The following is a 17,330-nucleotide window of genomic DNA, read 5'->3' as shown; positions in this document are numbered from 1 at the left end:
GGTGTCCTCTGAAACTACACTTGGTCAATGGTTGGCCGCTCTGTGAACATATAGAGCTATCTCTGATTGCTTGTCAATCTACTGAAGCTATCTCAGACTTGCAGATGATCAGCAGTGTTGGAGCCTTTTCTTTCGGTAGGAAAGACAGTGATGATTGACCTAAAGCGGCAGTAACACAGTGGCTAATTAGTGGTGGTGATGGTGGTCATGACTACCCTCTTCTTTCCACTCATGCCCCACAAGCCACAGACTATAAGTGAGAGTGGTAGACAGGGCAGAAGCAGAGGATAAGGTAGTGGTAGGGGAAGTTAATGATTTTATTTAAGAGAAATTATACTGAATTAGAGATCATGGAACTCTTGCACACAGTATTTCTTTAACTATACATTTATCTTAAAAACAGTGATCCCAAAGCATCACTTGAAGTGTAGTGTCTTTATGGCCTGAAAACACCGTAAATAAGAAAGATTTCCTGAACATTCTGCTGAAATGTGGTGATATTTCAATTCTAGTCAATAAGCACTATTCTTAGTATTGGGATACATCAATGAACAAGAGACACTGTCTATAACCTCAGGATATAAGAAGGAAAACAAATCAGCGAGAAGATACTGCCCCTTACCCCCACTTAAAGAGGAGACACAGATGCCCTGTGAATACCTACCAGTTGGCTGACATCTGGGGCTCAGATAAGTCCTCTCTGGGTAAGTGATGTTTAATCTGAAAACTGAAAATTGAACAGGAATCAGTCAGGCAAAGGGATGGAGGAAAGTAAAGGAAAAGGTGGGGAGAAGAACATTCTAGACAGAGAGAAGCGCTGGTGTGAAGGCCTGGAGTAGAGAGAAACCCTGGTGTGGAAATTTTAAGAACTGCAAGCTGAATATGCTGGATCCTAGAAAGTGTGGGGGAATATGTTAGGAAATGAGGTTAGAAAGGCAGCCATCCCAGCTCCCAGAGGGCCTAGGAAGTTAGATGAAGGATTTAGACTGGGGCCTAAGGGCAATTGGAAGGGCAATTGAAGGATTTAAAGCCATGGAAGAAGATGAGAGATTTGCATAAAACATAAATCTCTTGGCTGCATTTGGAAAGTGGATTGGGGGAGGAATTGTGGGTATTTGGAGACAGTCAGGAGATGGGTGTCATACGGATTAAATTTACAAATGTTTGCTTAGGGAAAATATGAAACGAACTAAGAAATTAGAAGATTAAAATGTGTGCTTCATCTTATGTTCTTTTTCAGCCCTAGTTTCATTTCTTTGAATGAAACAGCTCTATGAGAGCTCTCTTCAGAGTTTATACGTTGTCGACACTGTTCCTAGCCAGTGGCAATGAATAAATCAACCTATACTAATTGAAAATTAGCTGTGGGCAAACCACAGTATGAAACACTCCTGGGCACCATGGAGGATTCCAGAAAGGCTTGGTCCTTGCCGGTAAGAAACTAACAATCGAATAATGAAAATAAACAGAAACACTTAACTCTTAACTGTTCATTGAAGATTCAAGCAACAGGTGATTAATTATCAAAAAGTGAGGAATTGAATCATAAACACTGTAAAAGGAGGGTTAGAAATGATTTCAGGGAAGTATAGGTATTGGGCAAGTCTTTGAAGGATGCTGGGAGGTGGGCGGGCCCACATGCCTGAGAACACATTGAGGGCGGGAATAGCATGAGCTTAGGCCTTGTAGTTGCATCCACATTCGTGGTTACATTTGTCTTGATTTTCAGGGAAGGTCGACTGACCCTCAGATATAATAGAAAAGCACACTAGCTTTTGCCAAAAAACAAGTGGGTAGTGAATGTTCCCATCGTAATTAGTGGTCACTTTTCTGCTGCACCTGCTGGAACTGCAGCAGAATGGGGGCATGTGGGTAGACTTGGTTGGGAAGGGGAATGGGGCTGACTTGGGAGAGGCCTGGAAAGGGCAGAGGGGACAGGGAGTGCTGTGGGCCTTCCATAACCCTGGCTGGTCACCCTGGAAATCACGGTGACTTAGTTTCAGAACGTTACCTAGTGCCAAGGCAGTTTACAAGTTACATATAACAGGAGGGACCATTCTAAAATCTGTATCCCCAAAGCACCAACTATTTGCCCCTTAGCATGGAGAAAATCTGTTCTTATGTAGGAGTTCAACTGCTCTGAAGGGGACATTGGCTCTGAATTGCTCTCAAGTCTCGAGTATCATTTGCTACTTGATGGCCACCTGCCACCATCCTGGGCAGGGGCTGAGGAGAAGGTTGAGGGGCACAGGGACTGAAACTGTCCTGCAACAGCAGCGTCAGGTCTGGGCTGGGCTTGGAGAAGGCAGGCATGCCTCTGGGGCGGCTTCTGCGAGATAGCTGCACCGGCTGGTGGACCAGGTTGAGGGGCTGTGCAAAGTGATCAAGGTGATGCAGGAGGCGTGCCTCTAAGTTTGGCTGGAAGACATTTGTCTGCAGGGTAAGTTCAAAGGGGGCATTGCCTAGGGCAGCGCATCTCCAACTCTGTGTGTTCTCTGGAGATGCTTGTGGGGCTGCCTGGACTGAGGGCTAGGGAAGCCAAAGGAGTGGGAAGACCCCAAAGACAGCCTATGGGCCCCACCTGCTCCCTCTTCACTGAATTTGGGGCTTTTCTATCAGCTTTATATTTTGGAGAACTGCTTAATAATTTATTTGAAAAAGAAAAGGATGCTGCTGATAGAAACCAGTTGAAAATCTGTCATTTGAACAGCCTTTTCATAACATACTCTTTTGGTCCCTGCTACCAGGCTTGAAGGCATGTCCCTAAAATAGGGGAGGTCCCTGACTCTCGGACACCCACAGGGGTGACGGTGCTGATCCCAGGACCTGCTCAGTGTGTACATACTCTGCTGGAGTGCTGGGATGCAAGGCTCTGCTGGGGTTGCCGGGAGCAGGGATGGGAGCAGGAGCCAGTGAACTGCCAGCAGGAGGAAGAACAATGGGCTAGTGTGAGTGCTGCCTGAGGGGGCCTGCGGAGGTGACAGTCCACCGGGGCTGTGGAGGCGTGTTTGTCCAGGCAGGAAGCCACATGGGACCTCAGGCCGGTCTCTCCTGGCACAGCTCCTGACCGCACCTGCAGCAGAGCCCCTGGGTGCCTTCAGGATGGAGGAGCTGTTGCTGGATGGCCAAGCCCACCCGGCCTGGGCCAATTTCTTCCCTACTTCCTGGTTGTGGTTGAGGACTGCCCTCTCTGCTCCAGGAAAAATTCTCCACTATTTTCAGGCCATTTGGCCTTCTTCCTTAGTCACCTCATGGACTCACTATCCAGGAGCCAGATTCCCTGAGCTGGGGGGACTACGTTCTAATAAAATGGCTTCTGAGGGGGAGAGGACTCATGGATAGGACACCTCATAGATTCTCCATCTATATATGTGGAATGAATGATTTTATGAGCATCTCAGGCTTTTCTACTCTATTGAGACTATTAAGCCAACAAAGATAGGACCATATCTTGGTAAGTGGCAGTCGTTTTTATCACCAGATGATGATTTCCTGGTGTCAGTTACTTAAAGACAAGGTCTGTCTCTCAAGCCAGGCACAGGGCTGGGCACAAGTGTCTGAAGAGGAGGCCAAGGTGGGCCCATATAGAGATAAACAGTAGAAATGAGGAGGCTGTGGAGGTGGACCAGACATTAATTTTCACACTGGGTATGTGTATTAGTCTGTTTTCATGCTGCTGATGAAGCTATACCCAAGACTGGGTATCTTATAAAGAAAAAGAGGTTTAATGGACTCACAGTTCCATGTGGCTGGTGAGGGGGTCTCACAATCATGGCAGAAGGCAAAGGCATGTCTTACATGACGGCAGACAAGAGAGAATGAGCACTAAGCAAAAGGGGTTTCCCCTTATAAAACCATCAGATCTTGTGAGACTTATTCACGGCCACAAGAACAGTATGGGGGGAACTGCCCCTATGACTCAATTACCTCCCATGGGGTCCCTCCCACAACATGTGGGAATTATGGGAGCTACAATTCAAGATGAGATTTGGGTGGAGACACAGCCAAACCGTATCAGTATGGAAAGGGCAGGAACTTCGAGCCACAGGAATGGGCTGGCTACAGCAAGTTCAGAAAGCTGGACTCATCAACTTGACTTCTTCCCCATGCCTAATGTTCCCTGGGTCATTCCTAGCGTGCTCTCTCTTGTTCAGTGCTTAGTAATACAATGGCCATTTCTCGGTCCTCTACTATTGTGAGGCTTCATGATGTGCCTTTTCATGCAGTATCTGAGTTGATCCTTGTAACAGCCTGGTGAGGAACTCTTGTATCTCTATCGTACAGGTGATGAAATCAAGACACAGAGCATTAAGTGCTTTTGCTCAAGGTAACAGTTTTAAGAGGTAGACCTGAGATTTGAACCCAGATCTATTTGATTCCAGAGATAAAATTCTTCATTGCTGTTTGCTATGGAGTGTTTTAGACAGTACCAGTTTGTCTTAACTGTGCTGAGTATTTCTAAGAGCAGAGTTCCAGTTCACATTTGCATGAAGCTTTTCAAAGGGTAGTGGAGCTCCCAGAGTTCAATCAGCATAAAGTGGAGCTTGGGGACAGGTCATGTCACTTGGTCAGTCATCCTTCCCTCCTAGAGCATCTCCCTCTCCTCCTCATGCTAGACCTTCAACACTCTGGTTTTGCTTTAGTAACTGGGGAGTTTTTCCCCCTGGCTTTTCTCTGCAACCTCTTCCCAGCTGTTCCCAACACTGAGAGTGGCTAAAGAGGAAATCCTGATGGTGCATCCTGTATTTGGGACTAGAGTAGTAGATTTCAAAGTATACAGTTCTTTGGGCAACCAGCATCCTGGAGACCTGAACTCAGCTACCACCGGGCTTCAGTGTGTCCTTCTCAGGCACCCGTGGGTTCCGTGCACCATAGTCAGCTGCTGCTGCTGCTGCCTGAGGGTGTGGAGGGCTGCAAGGAACAGGTGTTTCAATGCTGCCCTTTGCTTTGGATGCTCTAATCAGTCCAAGCTGACATCACAGCCTCTGAGAGGTGAGTGCATATGACCATCTAGATTAGATAAAGTGACTCATCATAATTTACAAACTGTGATTTAGTAATCCGGTTCCTTGACTCAGCGTAATAAGAGATCCATGATAACAGTGGATTTGGAGGAAACTTGGGGGAGATCCAGATAGCATCAGCCCACAGTGCTATCCCTCCTAGCAATCTTTGCACTCATTGTTGATGTGTATTGTATGTTCATGAATCTAGGTGACGATATGGTATAATCTGTCATCACTCTGTGGCATATTCTCACACCTCTCTGTAGTTCAGGCAGTACCATAAGACTCCCCTCAGGGCCCAGGCTCAAGCCTATCCATGATCGCAAGAATGGCTATCCCTTTTGGGTGCTTACTATTTGCCAGGCACTGTTGTACTGTTTTACACACATTCAATAATCTAACCCTCACAAGAATTCTATAATGTACATACCCAGAGGAGACAAGGTTGGTGGAGGCAGGATCAAACCCAGGCATTTGACTCGCAGGTCTGGGCTCTTAGCTAGCAAACTATGTTACCACTGTGCAGGCTGGAATGTCTATTCTCCCAAAAACTCAGAGCCAAGCAGTGAGGGATGAAGGAGCCAGGTGAGGCCCTGCTTTCTGAGCAAGATAGCTAGGTGTTATAGAAGAGAACTAGATAAGGCCGTGGTTCTCACATGTGATCCCTGGACTGGCAGCCTCAGCATCACCTCGGAATTTGCTAGAAATGCAAGTCCTCTGGCCCTGTCCTGGACCTACCAAATCAGAAACCCTGGGAATGGTGATTCGGATGCATGACAAAGTTTGAAAATCACTAGAGGCCGGGCATGGTGGCTCACGCCTGTAATCCTAGCATTTTGGGAGGCCGAGGCGGGCGGATCACAGGGTCAGGAGATCAAGACCATCCTGGCTAATACGGTGAAACCCCATCTCTACTAAGAATGCAAAAAATTAGCTGCGCATGGTGGTGGGTGCCTGTAGTCCCAGCTACTTGGGAGGCTGAGGCAGGAGAATGGCATGAACCCGGGAGGCAGAGCTTGCAGTGAGCCAAGATCGTGCCACTGCACTCTAGCCTGGGTGACAGAGCAAGACTCCGTCTCAAAAAAAACAACAACAACAAAAAAGAAAATCACTGGAAAAGGGAAGCTGGAGGCTAGGTTCTAGGTCTATCTTTGCCCTTGCCTAGCTAGGTAACCATAGGCAGGTAATTTCATCTCTCTGGTCCTATTTCCTCATTTTAAAAATGAAGGGCTCACTCTAGATTTATTCACTTTTCATTAATCCAGCAAACATTTATTGAGTGCTTACTGTGTGACTGATTCCGAGAATGCAGAGACATGAAGCTTTCAGAATGGAACACAATGAGAGCCAGGTGGCTTGGGATCATCTGTGGTTTCCACTCCAGGTTCAACCCTAGTTAATTCTTGCTGAAACAATTGTTAGAAAGACTCTCTCTAACCTCCCACCCTTTCTCCTAACTCGAATTTATCTTCACACTGTTGCCAAAGCCACTTTTAAAAGAAGCGTGACTATGACCCCGTCACTCCTCAGTGAAAAACCTTCCATGGCTCCCTATTGCCCATACTTTCCCAATGGAACACAAATGGAACACAATTGGAAACACATTTCCAAGGATCACAAGCAGCTTGGAACACAGTTCCAAGGACCAGAGAGATGGAACACAATTCCAAGCTGCTTGTGATCCTTGGAAATGTGAGAGGTCTCAGGCATAACTCCGCCTGTGCCGCCAAGGCCTGTAGGATGGCGAGGAGGAAGAAGTCCCGGCCAGCAGAGGTTCTAGGTTCTGCGTAACCCGAGTCCAGTGGCTAAAAAAAGAAAAGACTAGGATTCTCATGTAACATTTGGCAAAACTCTACACTTCCTTGAGGCTCACGTGACATTTCTCCTAGATAAACCTGGCTAAATTCCTGCCTGTATTTCAAAACCTACAAAAAATTTGGAGCGACAGAAAATGGGTGTGTTGGCTCAAGACTCAAGACTCTGAACAGTATGAGTTTGGAGTCTATCGCAGCAACTGGGGCCATTGTCTTCAAAAACCAGCATCCTGAATAGGGTCCCTGGGGCTTGATGACTGCCATTAACATAGTTGGGCTGGAGAACTTGCTCTCCAACTTCAGATGCAGCCACTGATGTCTATATGGTTGTCTACCCCTGAAAAAGAGTAAAGGAACTGTTATCAATTAATCAATGAGACTTTATCGAGCATATACTCTACTACTGTTTTTATGCCAAATTTGCTGGTTACGAAAGAAACCTAAGGTGCTTCCTTGCACCAGAAGTCTGCCAAATTTTCTGCAATCCAGGGCTTGGCATCATTTAATAAATTAGGCCTTCCAAACTCCAGCGGAGGTGGGTCTGAGTCAGCTTAGCAATCTGCCTGGAACTTTGCTTTGGAGTCTGTGCATCTGCCTGTGAAGTCTGCCTCAACTGGTGCAAAATGGTTGCCTTGTTTTGGGAAGATAAGTGGTCTGAGTTGCATCATGAGATGTTCAAGTGGGACTGGAAGGCTTCGAAGAAAGAGGGAGAGTCAAGATGCTCAGAGTCCTGTTGGACTCTTAAAAAACCTTCTGTCTCTGTCGCAGAGTGGAAAGCCCACCAGAGCCTTAGTGCCCACTTCCTGTGGTGTGACTGAGCTTAGGGCTCCCTGAGCTCAGTTCTTACTTTGTTATTGTGAGGGCAGTGGCTGGTGTTCAACTGATATTTCTTGAATTTGTTGCATGTAGAATATCTAGGTTGGATGCCATTGATAGTTTTTATCTGTATCCCTTAGCTGGGTTTTTAGAAATGCTTTTCTGAATGTGCCCAAGATGTTGATTTTGAAAGATACTTTCTGACCCACTGCTTTCTTTGTTCTGATGGGAAGATATTTGTTCTGGCTGCCTCTCCTCTACCTCTCCCCACTTCCACTGGAATGTAAGCTCTAAGAAGTCAGGAGGCTTACTTTCCTTGTTCACTGTTCCTTCCTTAATGCCAAATACAGACTGGATGACAGTGGGACGACATTCAGCAAATATTTGCTGAATGAATGAGTGTGTGAATGAATGAATGGATGGATGGATGAATGATCAGCTGTCTGGAACTTAACTTTCTTGTGTGTGTGCATGTTGTGGGGAATAATGTGATGTGGTGATTATAAGCTATGGAGTCAGATTGCCCAAATTATAATCCTGGCTCTTCTACTTATAAACTGTGCATTTTAGCCAAGTTTCTTAACCTCACTGTGTTTCCTCATATGTAAAATGAGGTTAATACTTCAAAGCATTGTTATGCAGATTAAATGAACTAATATGTGTAAAGTATTTAGAACAGTTCCTCGCATATGATCAGTGCTCCAGAAGTCTTAGCTTTCATTGGCTTTGTGAGCTGGAAGGCACACATGGAACTCCTGGAGTTGTTTTATCTCCTTCTGCCTCCCTCCACTTTTGTTTTTTTTATGGTGTGATTGTGTCTATTTGTGGGACACATTAATTGAGTTTTTTTAAAAGAAAAATGTACTCATGCCAATCAGTTTATATTTATTGTGCACCTGTTACATTTATTATACCTTTTTCTAAAAGAAAATTAGTATTTTCTCCCACAGATAGTGATAGCAACACTGGGTTCGAGTCAAAATCTGTCACATTCATTATTAATGAAAAAATAGTAATAACAGTACTAGCTACCATTTATAGAGTCTTTTCTATATTCTGGGCATTGTGCACTTTGGTGGACCACGGATCATGGACACCCAGGTATTGACTGAATGTCAGACTTTGTCTCTGGGTTCACTGAGGCCAGGCTTAGCTTACTTTGTTCATTAGTCTCACTCTAGTGTTACTATGGCCAACAAATGCCTCAGGTAGAGTTAATCCTTAATTGAATTGACTGCTCTATCTTTGGAAGCAGATTTCTTTTTTTCTTTTGGACCTTCAAGATGTCTAAAATTTTGAGTTATCATTATCTCTTTCTCACTCTTTCCTCTTTTTTCTTCCTACACTGACATTTCTATTTATATCTCGTTTTCATTTTCTCTGTCTCTTCATTCATTCATTTATTCAAGTTACTTTCCCACCAAATTACAGAAGTGGTAGTTGAAAAACAGCAGTGCAGCTGCCAGCCCTATAGCTCCACCCATGACCGAAAGTTGCCCAGGAGCATGGCATGCATGCAAATAGACTTGTCTTCGCATGTTGGATCCTTTTCCTTTTTATAGGAAACTACACCTTTGATTCATAAGGAAATGGACTTTGGCTTTATTGTAATTCCTATTTTCATGGTGTTTTGGCACAAATCATGAAATACACCTGGTGAAACTCCTGAGTCACTGGAGGGCTTAAAGTTTCAGGAAGAGGAAGAGGAGGAGGTTCCTGTGTGGCATCTTCAGAAAGAAGGATGATTGGCAAGTATTACCTCGATCACTGGACAAACTCCTTTCACTTTACTCCTTTGAGCCTTTAGCTCAAGGGGAACAGGGCATTGGTCAGTAATTGATCAAACCACCAGCATCCCCGATATATGAATTCTGGGGGGCTCTGGCCCCTTGTGGGCTTTTAAATGCTGCACAGAGAAGAAGTGAGGCTGAGAGCTTTGAGTCCTGGACAGGCAGAGTGTGTGCCAGGTCATAGGGTCACTGGATCACTATTCCTTGGGAGAACCACAGGAATGCGATTGTTTCTGGGTGTGGGGCGTTCATGAAGCCAAGATCTCTCCTGTTTGTGGGAAATGATGGTTATGTGTTTAGCTAGATAAAGGATGTTCCATGCTACACTTAAGCTGGAGGCTTTTGTTTTTCTTGGTAATCAGGGCATTCTAGGGGCATTCCAATGAAGAAAACTTGAAAGGGGATAGATAGAAAAGGAGATCATGAGAAAAAAGGAAGGACTAGTGTTTGGTTGTCTAGGGTTGTGCTTCCAAAATCCCAAAGCAATGTCACATGAAATTAAAAAAAAAAAAAACACACCTCCAAACCAACCAACCAACCAACCAACCAACCAACCAACCAACCCACCAACCAACCAACCAACCAACAGAGTCATGGCCACTCCAGATCTACTGAGTCAGGTTCTCTACAAGTGGGGCCCAATGAATATCTCTTTATAGTAAGTATCCCATGTAATTTAGATGGAAATTCTCTAGGAATTCTTGTGGGACTTTCAGTTATAAGAAAAATATATCAGGTTTTTCATACCAGCAATAACTTGCTTGAGCATAGGGACTTTCTTACCTTGTTATCCCTAACATTATTTCCAGCACAAAGTTTGTGCTCAATAAGTATTTTTAGAAGTATCATGGAAAATATTTCTTAAAGGTGGCCACTGACTGTGCGGGAAGTGGGGAAAAATAGTGTTGGTAATATGGAGGCAAAACTGTCAAATAAAGCCCATTGTTCAGTGTGTGGTGCTCAGTAATGGTAAAGAAAAAAAAAAGGTCTCTGTGCCTTGGACAGACCACATGGTGAGTAGAATAGCCCAGAAACATATTCTTTTTGCAAAGACTGTTTTTCCCCCAAACTCCATGACATAATAGCACCAAAAGTAATAACTATCAGGCTTTCTTGATTATCTTCCAAGATCATTTATGGCAGTCTCAGGCCATAGATAATAATTAAAGCTACCTGGTCCTTGGTTTTCTCATCTGCAAAGTGGGGCATGGACACTTGCCAGCTGCCTGTATTAATGCAAGTTTGTCAGAGTGGCTAGAGGCCATCTGTCTAGTACCAGAAGGAGTTCAGAAATGGTCATAAAGAGAGTTGGGCACCTTCCAGCCTGCTGTGGAGGCCAGGCTGTCACACACAGTAAAGCCCTGGCTTCTGAACACTGGCACTCATCCAGGCGCCACTTGGGTTGATGCAATCTCTATTTGATCAGATGAATATGATTTCCTTTTCATTGTGCCTAGTCACAATGTCTAATTATTGAAGGCACAATAAAACTAAAATTCCAATGATTAGGCCTCTTCCTAGATAAGAACCTGCCATCCAGCTGTCAGCCATATTTGCAGATGATGTCTGGGAACTTGAGAAGATGAGAGGTGGTTTGAATCTTACTGCTTCAGATAAGGGTAGCAGGGCATGATCTTTTCTTGGAAAACTAGAAATTGGTAAAGTTTGAAGGGCTCACTAGTGTGCATGAATTTTGAGAGCAAAGATATGAAAGAGAATTCAGTGATATATTCTCTTGATCTGAATGGTACAATAAAATTAGCGTATGTAGAAAACTCTATACTAGCCTATCAATGCAACAATTACTATTATTATTTCAACTTGGAAGAGGAGGAAATTAAAGCTAGGAGAGTTTAAACAATGTGACCAAGGCCACACTGCTAGCACTGCAGCCAGATTCCAAACCAGGCTCTCTGACTGTAAATTACATAATCTCTTCACTATATCCTGCTGCCTAACCCAGAGGGAAATTATGCATAAGAATGAAATGATATACATGTGCCAGAGAAATGAGAAATGGGCTTAGCTGACTCAGTATGTAAAGAATATGTGGGAAATTGCCTGAAGGCAACAATGGACTTTGGTATTTTACCTGTGGATTACCCTTTTTACCTCGGAGCCCATTACTGTCCTAACTGGACCTAAAGCAACTTATCTTTTATATATTTAAAATTTGATATCATAGTATTTCTCTATAATAAACAGTGGTTCTTAACCTTGAGACTCTCATGAACGCTATGAACTGTCTTCCAAGGAAAATATGTATATACACACAGGATTCATGGCCCTCCTTTAAAATCACCCTGGTCCTCTCTTCTGCTCCCATCTGTAAGGTCAAGAAATCCTCTATAGATCTGACTTTACAAACTGCCCTGAATTTCTGGGCCATAGAAAATCTTCATAGTTTAGAGGTTGTTGAGCCTCTAGGCCATCAATTTTTCTATGCACTAGTCCATGTCTGAGTTGATGACAAATCATTTATTGAAAGGTCATATGAATTTTCTTTCTATCTAACACCAGGTGTCTAGCTATATGATACTAAACATTTCTGTTTTTTTTCATTGTTATATCCCTAAAGCCTGGAATAGAACGTGGCACAATTACATGATGTAAGTTATATGTTTTATTTTTTGTGTCCTATATACAAAAAATTATATGTAAAATTGTGTGTAAAAAATGTTTGGAAATTAATTATGAAAATGCAATAGGACAACTTGTTCTTTGTTGCTCAGGCTGGAATGCAGTGGCACGATTACAGCTCACCTTGACCTCCTGGGCTCCAGCAATCCTCCAACCTCCACCTTCAAGTAGCTGGGACTACAGGCACATGCCACCATGCCTGGCTAATTTTTAAATTTTTTTGTGGAAATGGGGTCTCACTATGTTGTCTAGGCTGGTCTTGAACTTTTGGGCTCAAGCGATCCTCCCACCTTGGCCTCCCAAAGTGCTGGGATTGCAGGTGTAAGCCAATACACTGGGCCAGCAACTCGTTCTTAAAGGGAATTTGTTTACAATTTCCCTGTTATGTATAACATCACTCTAGATTTTTGACATATAAACTTTATCAAGTTAAGGAAGTTTCCTTCTAGTCCTAAGTTTCTAAGAGTTATTATTCTTAAATTACAAACAGATGTTGGACTTTATCAAATGTTTAGATATTTGATTGAGATACTTTAATAATTTTTCTCCTAAAGTTTATCAATGTGGTGAATTATATTGATAGGTTTTCTAAGAATAAACCATCCTTGCATTCCTGGGATAAATCTTACATATTATAATATATTATTATTATATCATGATGTATTAGTCCTTAATATACTATTGAATTCAGCAAGCAAATATTTTGTTCAGGATTTTTGAATTGATGTTCACAAATTAGATGGCCTATAATTTTCTTTTCTTATATTGACCTTATTTAGTTTTAGAATCAAGTTTACATGATTGGCTCTTTAAAGTAATTTAAATTAAATGCAGAAATCTGTCTTTTAATTGGTGAGTTTAATCTTCTTAAATTCATTATCGTTACTGAGCTAGTAGAACCTATCCTGCCAACTTATTCCTGTTTTCCATTCATTGTGATTTTTAAATACATCCTTCCTGTTTTTCATAGAAAGGTTCAGTTTCTCTCAGAATGCTCAAAAGTTAAATGTTTAAAATTTAAAAGCTAAACTTTGAAACATTAAAAGTTAAACAGAATGTTTAACACATCATTTATGAAAAAGTTAAACAGAATGTTTAAAAGTTTAACTTTTGTTTTATTTTTTGTTATAAAAAATTTTGTTTTTATAATAAGAACAAAAGTGGCAGTTGCCTCCTACTTCAGATCCACTTTTATGTTTATTTGTCCTTCAGATCCACTTTTATGTTTATTTGTCCCTATTGATTTCTTAAATTTATTGATAGCTATATTTTCTCCTTAGAAAACGAAAGCATTAGTGCATTTTGATTTCTCTTTGATCTCCTCAAGGGCCACATTTTGGAAAATTAAATATAATATAAATGGTGTTCTCTGGACTTGTGTAATCATGTTATTTTAAAGATATTTTGTTTTGTGTTGTTATGGATGAATTTTCTCCTTTTCCCAGCTTTAAGAAAATTCCTGTAATAAACTTTACCCGGTATTTGATTACCTTTTGCTCTCATAGTTCTTGCAACATCCTCCTGGGTCACTCTTTTCATTTGAATGCTTTCTCTAAGAGCAATTTTAATGGGAGTCTTGTAGGTCTGAAGACATGTTCATTAGCTACAATATTTGAATGACAATTTGTCTAGATTTAAAATTATAGGTTCAGTTTTCATTTTCTTAAATACTTTAAAAATATTTCTTCATTATCCACTTGCATCTAGTTTTGCTGTGGAAAAGTATACTGTCATTTTGATTCTTGTTCCTTAGCTATAAATATATTCTTTTTCTTAGTAAGCTTTTAGAATGTCCTCTTTGTATTAGTTGTTTTAAAGTTTCATTATAACGTATCCAAGTGTTTGTTTTACCTTATCTCTATTGTTGTCCATGAGGCCTTTCAAAGATTTTTCATCTTTTTTTTTTAATTTTAGGAATTTGTCATTTCTGTAAGACAAGGACAGGGCAAGAATAAGCACTGTTAGCATTGTTACTTGTCATAGTACTGGCCAACACCATGGGAAAGGAAAAAAACAAGAGATGGAAGAATCGGAAGGGAAAAAATAAAACTGCCGTTACTTTCAGAAGAGATTGTCTTCTACCTAGAAAGACTATGATAACCAACAAACTATTAGAATAAATAAAACAGTTCATCAAGGTTTCTAGAAATAAGATAAACTCTCAAATATTAGAATTTTTCTATAGCATCACTAACCAACTAGAAAATTATATAAAAAACAAGATGCCATTCACAATATCAACAGAAACTATAACATAATTGAGAATTAGCTTATTTAAGAATATACTATACTTCTGTGGAGAAAATTTAAAAACTCTAATAATAAAAAACATGGAATATGATCTGAAGAGATGGAGAGCTGTCCCATGCTCAGCTGGACCAAATTAATTTTATAATGATATTACTCTTGCTTGAAGTAATCTACAAATTCAATGAAAACCAATAAAAATTTCAGTGTTTTTTTTTGGGGGGTGCTGGGGAGTCTCTCTCTGTCACCCAGGCTGGAGTGCAGTGGTGCGATCTCGGCTCACTGCAACCTCCATCTCCTGAGTTCAAGCTATTCTCCCTCCTCAGCCTTCTATGTAGCTGGGATTACAGGTGCCCACCATCACGCCCAGCTGATTTTTGTATTTTTAGTGGAGACAGGGTTTCGCCATGTTGGCCAGGATGGTCTCAAACTCCTGACCTCAGGTGATCCATCTGCCTCGGCCTCCCAAAGTGCTAGAATTACAGGCATGAACCACCATGCTGGCTGGAATTTTTTGAGGAACTTGATAAACTTATCTGAAAAATTTAAGCTGTACTATAATAAATAACAATAAAAGCTAAGGTACAAGAACAACGAGACCACTAAAATAAAATAGGTCCATGTACCTAAAGTATGTATTTCTATTCAAAAAAAGCACACTATGAATAAAGTTAGCAGATGACAAGAGTGAAGAAATTTGTGTTGAGTAAAACTGAAAATATCTAGAATTGTACATCTAGAACGCAGATGTGCAAAGAATTTCTGCTGATCAACAAGAAAAAGGGCAATCCTGGTACAGAAATTGGCAAAGGAATGAACAGACATTTTAAACTGGCAAGAACAAATACTAAACTTGATCTTAGCCAAAAGGCCAAGAGGTGACTGAAGAGGTATTTTGGAGAAGAGAAACTCCATAGGATTAACATGCATATGAAGACATGCTTCCATTTATTAGTATTATAATGTAAAATAAACCACTACACTATCACTACACTATTACACTAAAACACACACACACACACACACACACACACACACACACACTACACTGTTGCTATCACTATATGTACCACACTGGCAACATTTAGACCTTGGATAATGTCAGGTTTTGTGGTAAAGTGGAAATATGAGAAGCTGGTGGAAAAATGAACTGCTGGTGGAAGTCTTGGACAGATTAGTATTCAGTCAGATTAAATATACACCTATTCTTTGGCCCAGTAATTCCACCTCTGGGCATATAACCTCAAGGAAATTTTCACATGCCTCTGAAAAAAGATGCATATAAGAATGTTCATCAATGCTTTGTTTGTGGAAGAGGAAGTTGGAGACAATCTGCTCAAGTGAAATGCAGCGCTCACACACCATAGAATACTTCGCAGGTGTTAAAAGTGGTGCACAGAATGTCTACATCGATGTGGATAGATCTTACAACACTGTGCTGAATTAAAAAATAAGAAACAGCATGAAATGTGTAATATAACATCATCTACATAAATTAAAAATCTATACATGCCAAACAATACAGATCTTACAAGAACAGGCACAAATGTCTACAAATAAAAGCTTCAGCATCAACCACTGAAAAGAGTTGCCCTGATTGGAATGGTGGGTGGGTGATGGGGGTATGAGGGGACAGGAAAAAGAATAGACATGGAAAATGAGGGGGAAAGTAGATGAATGAATAAATAAATTACTGAGCAAAATAAGATAGGGGATTTTCATAAATCAAAACTGATGAGAATGAAGATGATTAAAGGCTAAATGAAAAGAAAAGATTAAGACTTGGCGGAGGTAATGGCATGTAATAAGCACTCTGTAAATATTTATTAAATGATGGAAGAAATGAAGTCGATGGTGAATCTTTTTGTAAAGCTAAAATTTATTTCACAATATGAATCAGTGCACTTTAATAAATTATTTTAGAAGTTTTGATCTTTGTATATCAAATTCTTTAAAAATGTGAGCACACCTGTATTTGGAGTCATCTGGACCGTGTTCACAGATTTTTTTTTCTTTTCTTCCACTTCTTGAGACATTGCATAAACATAGTCGCCTCTTTTGAACTATGCCATGCAATTTGACTTTTGATTCTAAGTCACAGAAAATGTTTTCCTGGAAAATATTTGCTGTTTCGATCAAGTCTTGATTCCAAAGCATCCGCCTGTATGTGGTCACTGATATGCAGGGTATTTGCTGGAAGAAATGAGCTGGAATCTGCCTCATGAGCTTTGAGGCCATAAGAGGTGATGGGTTTATCGCTGGCCATGATGGTGGGCTTGCCCACTGACATTTTGTTTTTCTGCCACTGTACAAGATCTGATTTGTCAGAGTAGCTCTGGGTCTCACCTTTTCCTTCCCTCTTTCCAAAGGACAGAAATTTATTCCGGGGGATATAGCTTCTGTTGATCTGCTTCAGGTTTTAATAATAATGATCCTATATTACTACTAACAAACATGGCTGACACTTGGCATTTACTGCTTTCAACTTAATAAATATCTTTTATTTTAATGATTTAGAGCTCTGGCTCTAGTCAGATGAACTTGGGTCTGGCACCAGCCTATAACCTGATAGCTTGGTGACATTGGACAGATGAAATTCCCTAAGCATTTGTTTGTTTCTCTGAACAATACAGGTAGAAGTTTCCTTGCAGCGTTGTTGTGGTGACTAGATTAGGTAATGTATTTAAGGCTTAACATGGAGCCTCCTGCACAGTAAGTGGTTATATTATTACTTTGTGGAAATCATCATGCTAGGCCTGTGGGGAGAAACTGAGATGAATAAGAAAAAGTTCTGAATTTCACCGACTTGGAGAGAATAAGACATGACCAAAATAGACAAAAGACAGACCCGTGGGAGAGAGGACCAGCGAGGTCACATATCCTCCTACGAACCTGTGAGACACTCACAGAACTGGTTCTTCATTTTATAGATGAGGAAACTGAGGCTAGAAGAGTTATGTGACTTGTTGAAGGGGACACAGTGAGTGAGTGTCAGAGCCTTCATGGGAACCCACGTC

The 17,330-nt window shown here is 41.3% G+C and overlaps 1 protein-coding gene and 1 pseudogene across 1 annotated transcript in view; one reads left to right on the top strand and one right to left on the bottom strand.

Annotated features, from left to right (window-relative positions):
* BTG4 (BTG anti-proliferation factor 4) overlaps positions 1 to 685 on the top strand; it is a 117,735-nt gene extending 117,050 nt beyond the window's left edge. Inside the window, exon 7 of the mRNA XM_063693514.1 lies at positions 513 to 685. Coding sequence (XP_063549584.1) covers positions 513 to 519 — 7 coding nt within the window. The 3' untranslated portion in view covers positions 520 to 685. The remainder of the gene's footprint in view (positions 1 to 512) is intronic.
* Positions 686 to 15,067: 14,382 nt separating this feature from the next.
* LOC115936419 (uncharacterized) lies at positions 15,068 to 15,196 on the bottom strand (annotated as a pseudogene).
* Positions 15,197 to 17,330: the final 2,134 nt, after the last annotated feature.

This window comes from Gorilla gorilla, chromosome 9 (genome assembly GCF_029281585.2).
Source record: "Gorilla gorilla gorilla isolate KB3781 chromosome 9, NHGRI_mGorGor1-v2.1_pri, whole genome shotgun sequence".
NCBI lineage: Eukaryota > Metazoa > Chordata > Mammalia > Primates > Hominidae > Gorilla > Gorilla gorilla.
The sequence above is the reverse complement of the archived record's forward strand: the minus strand, read 5'-3'. Positions and strand labels throughout refer to the sequence as shown.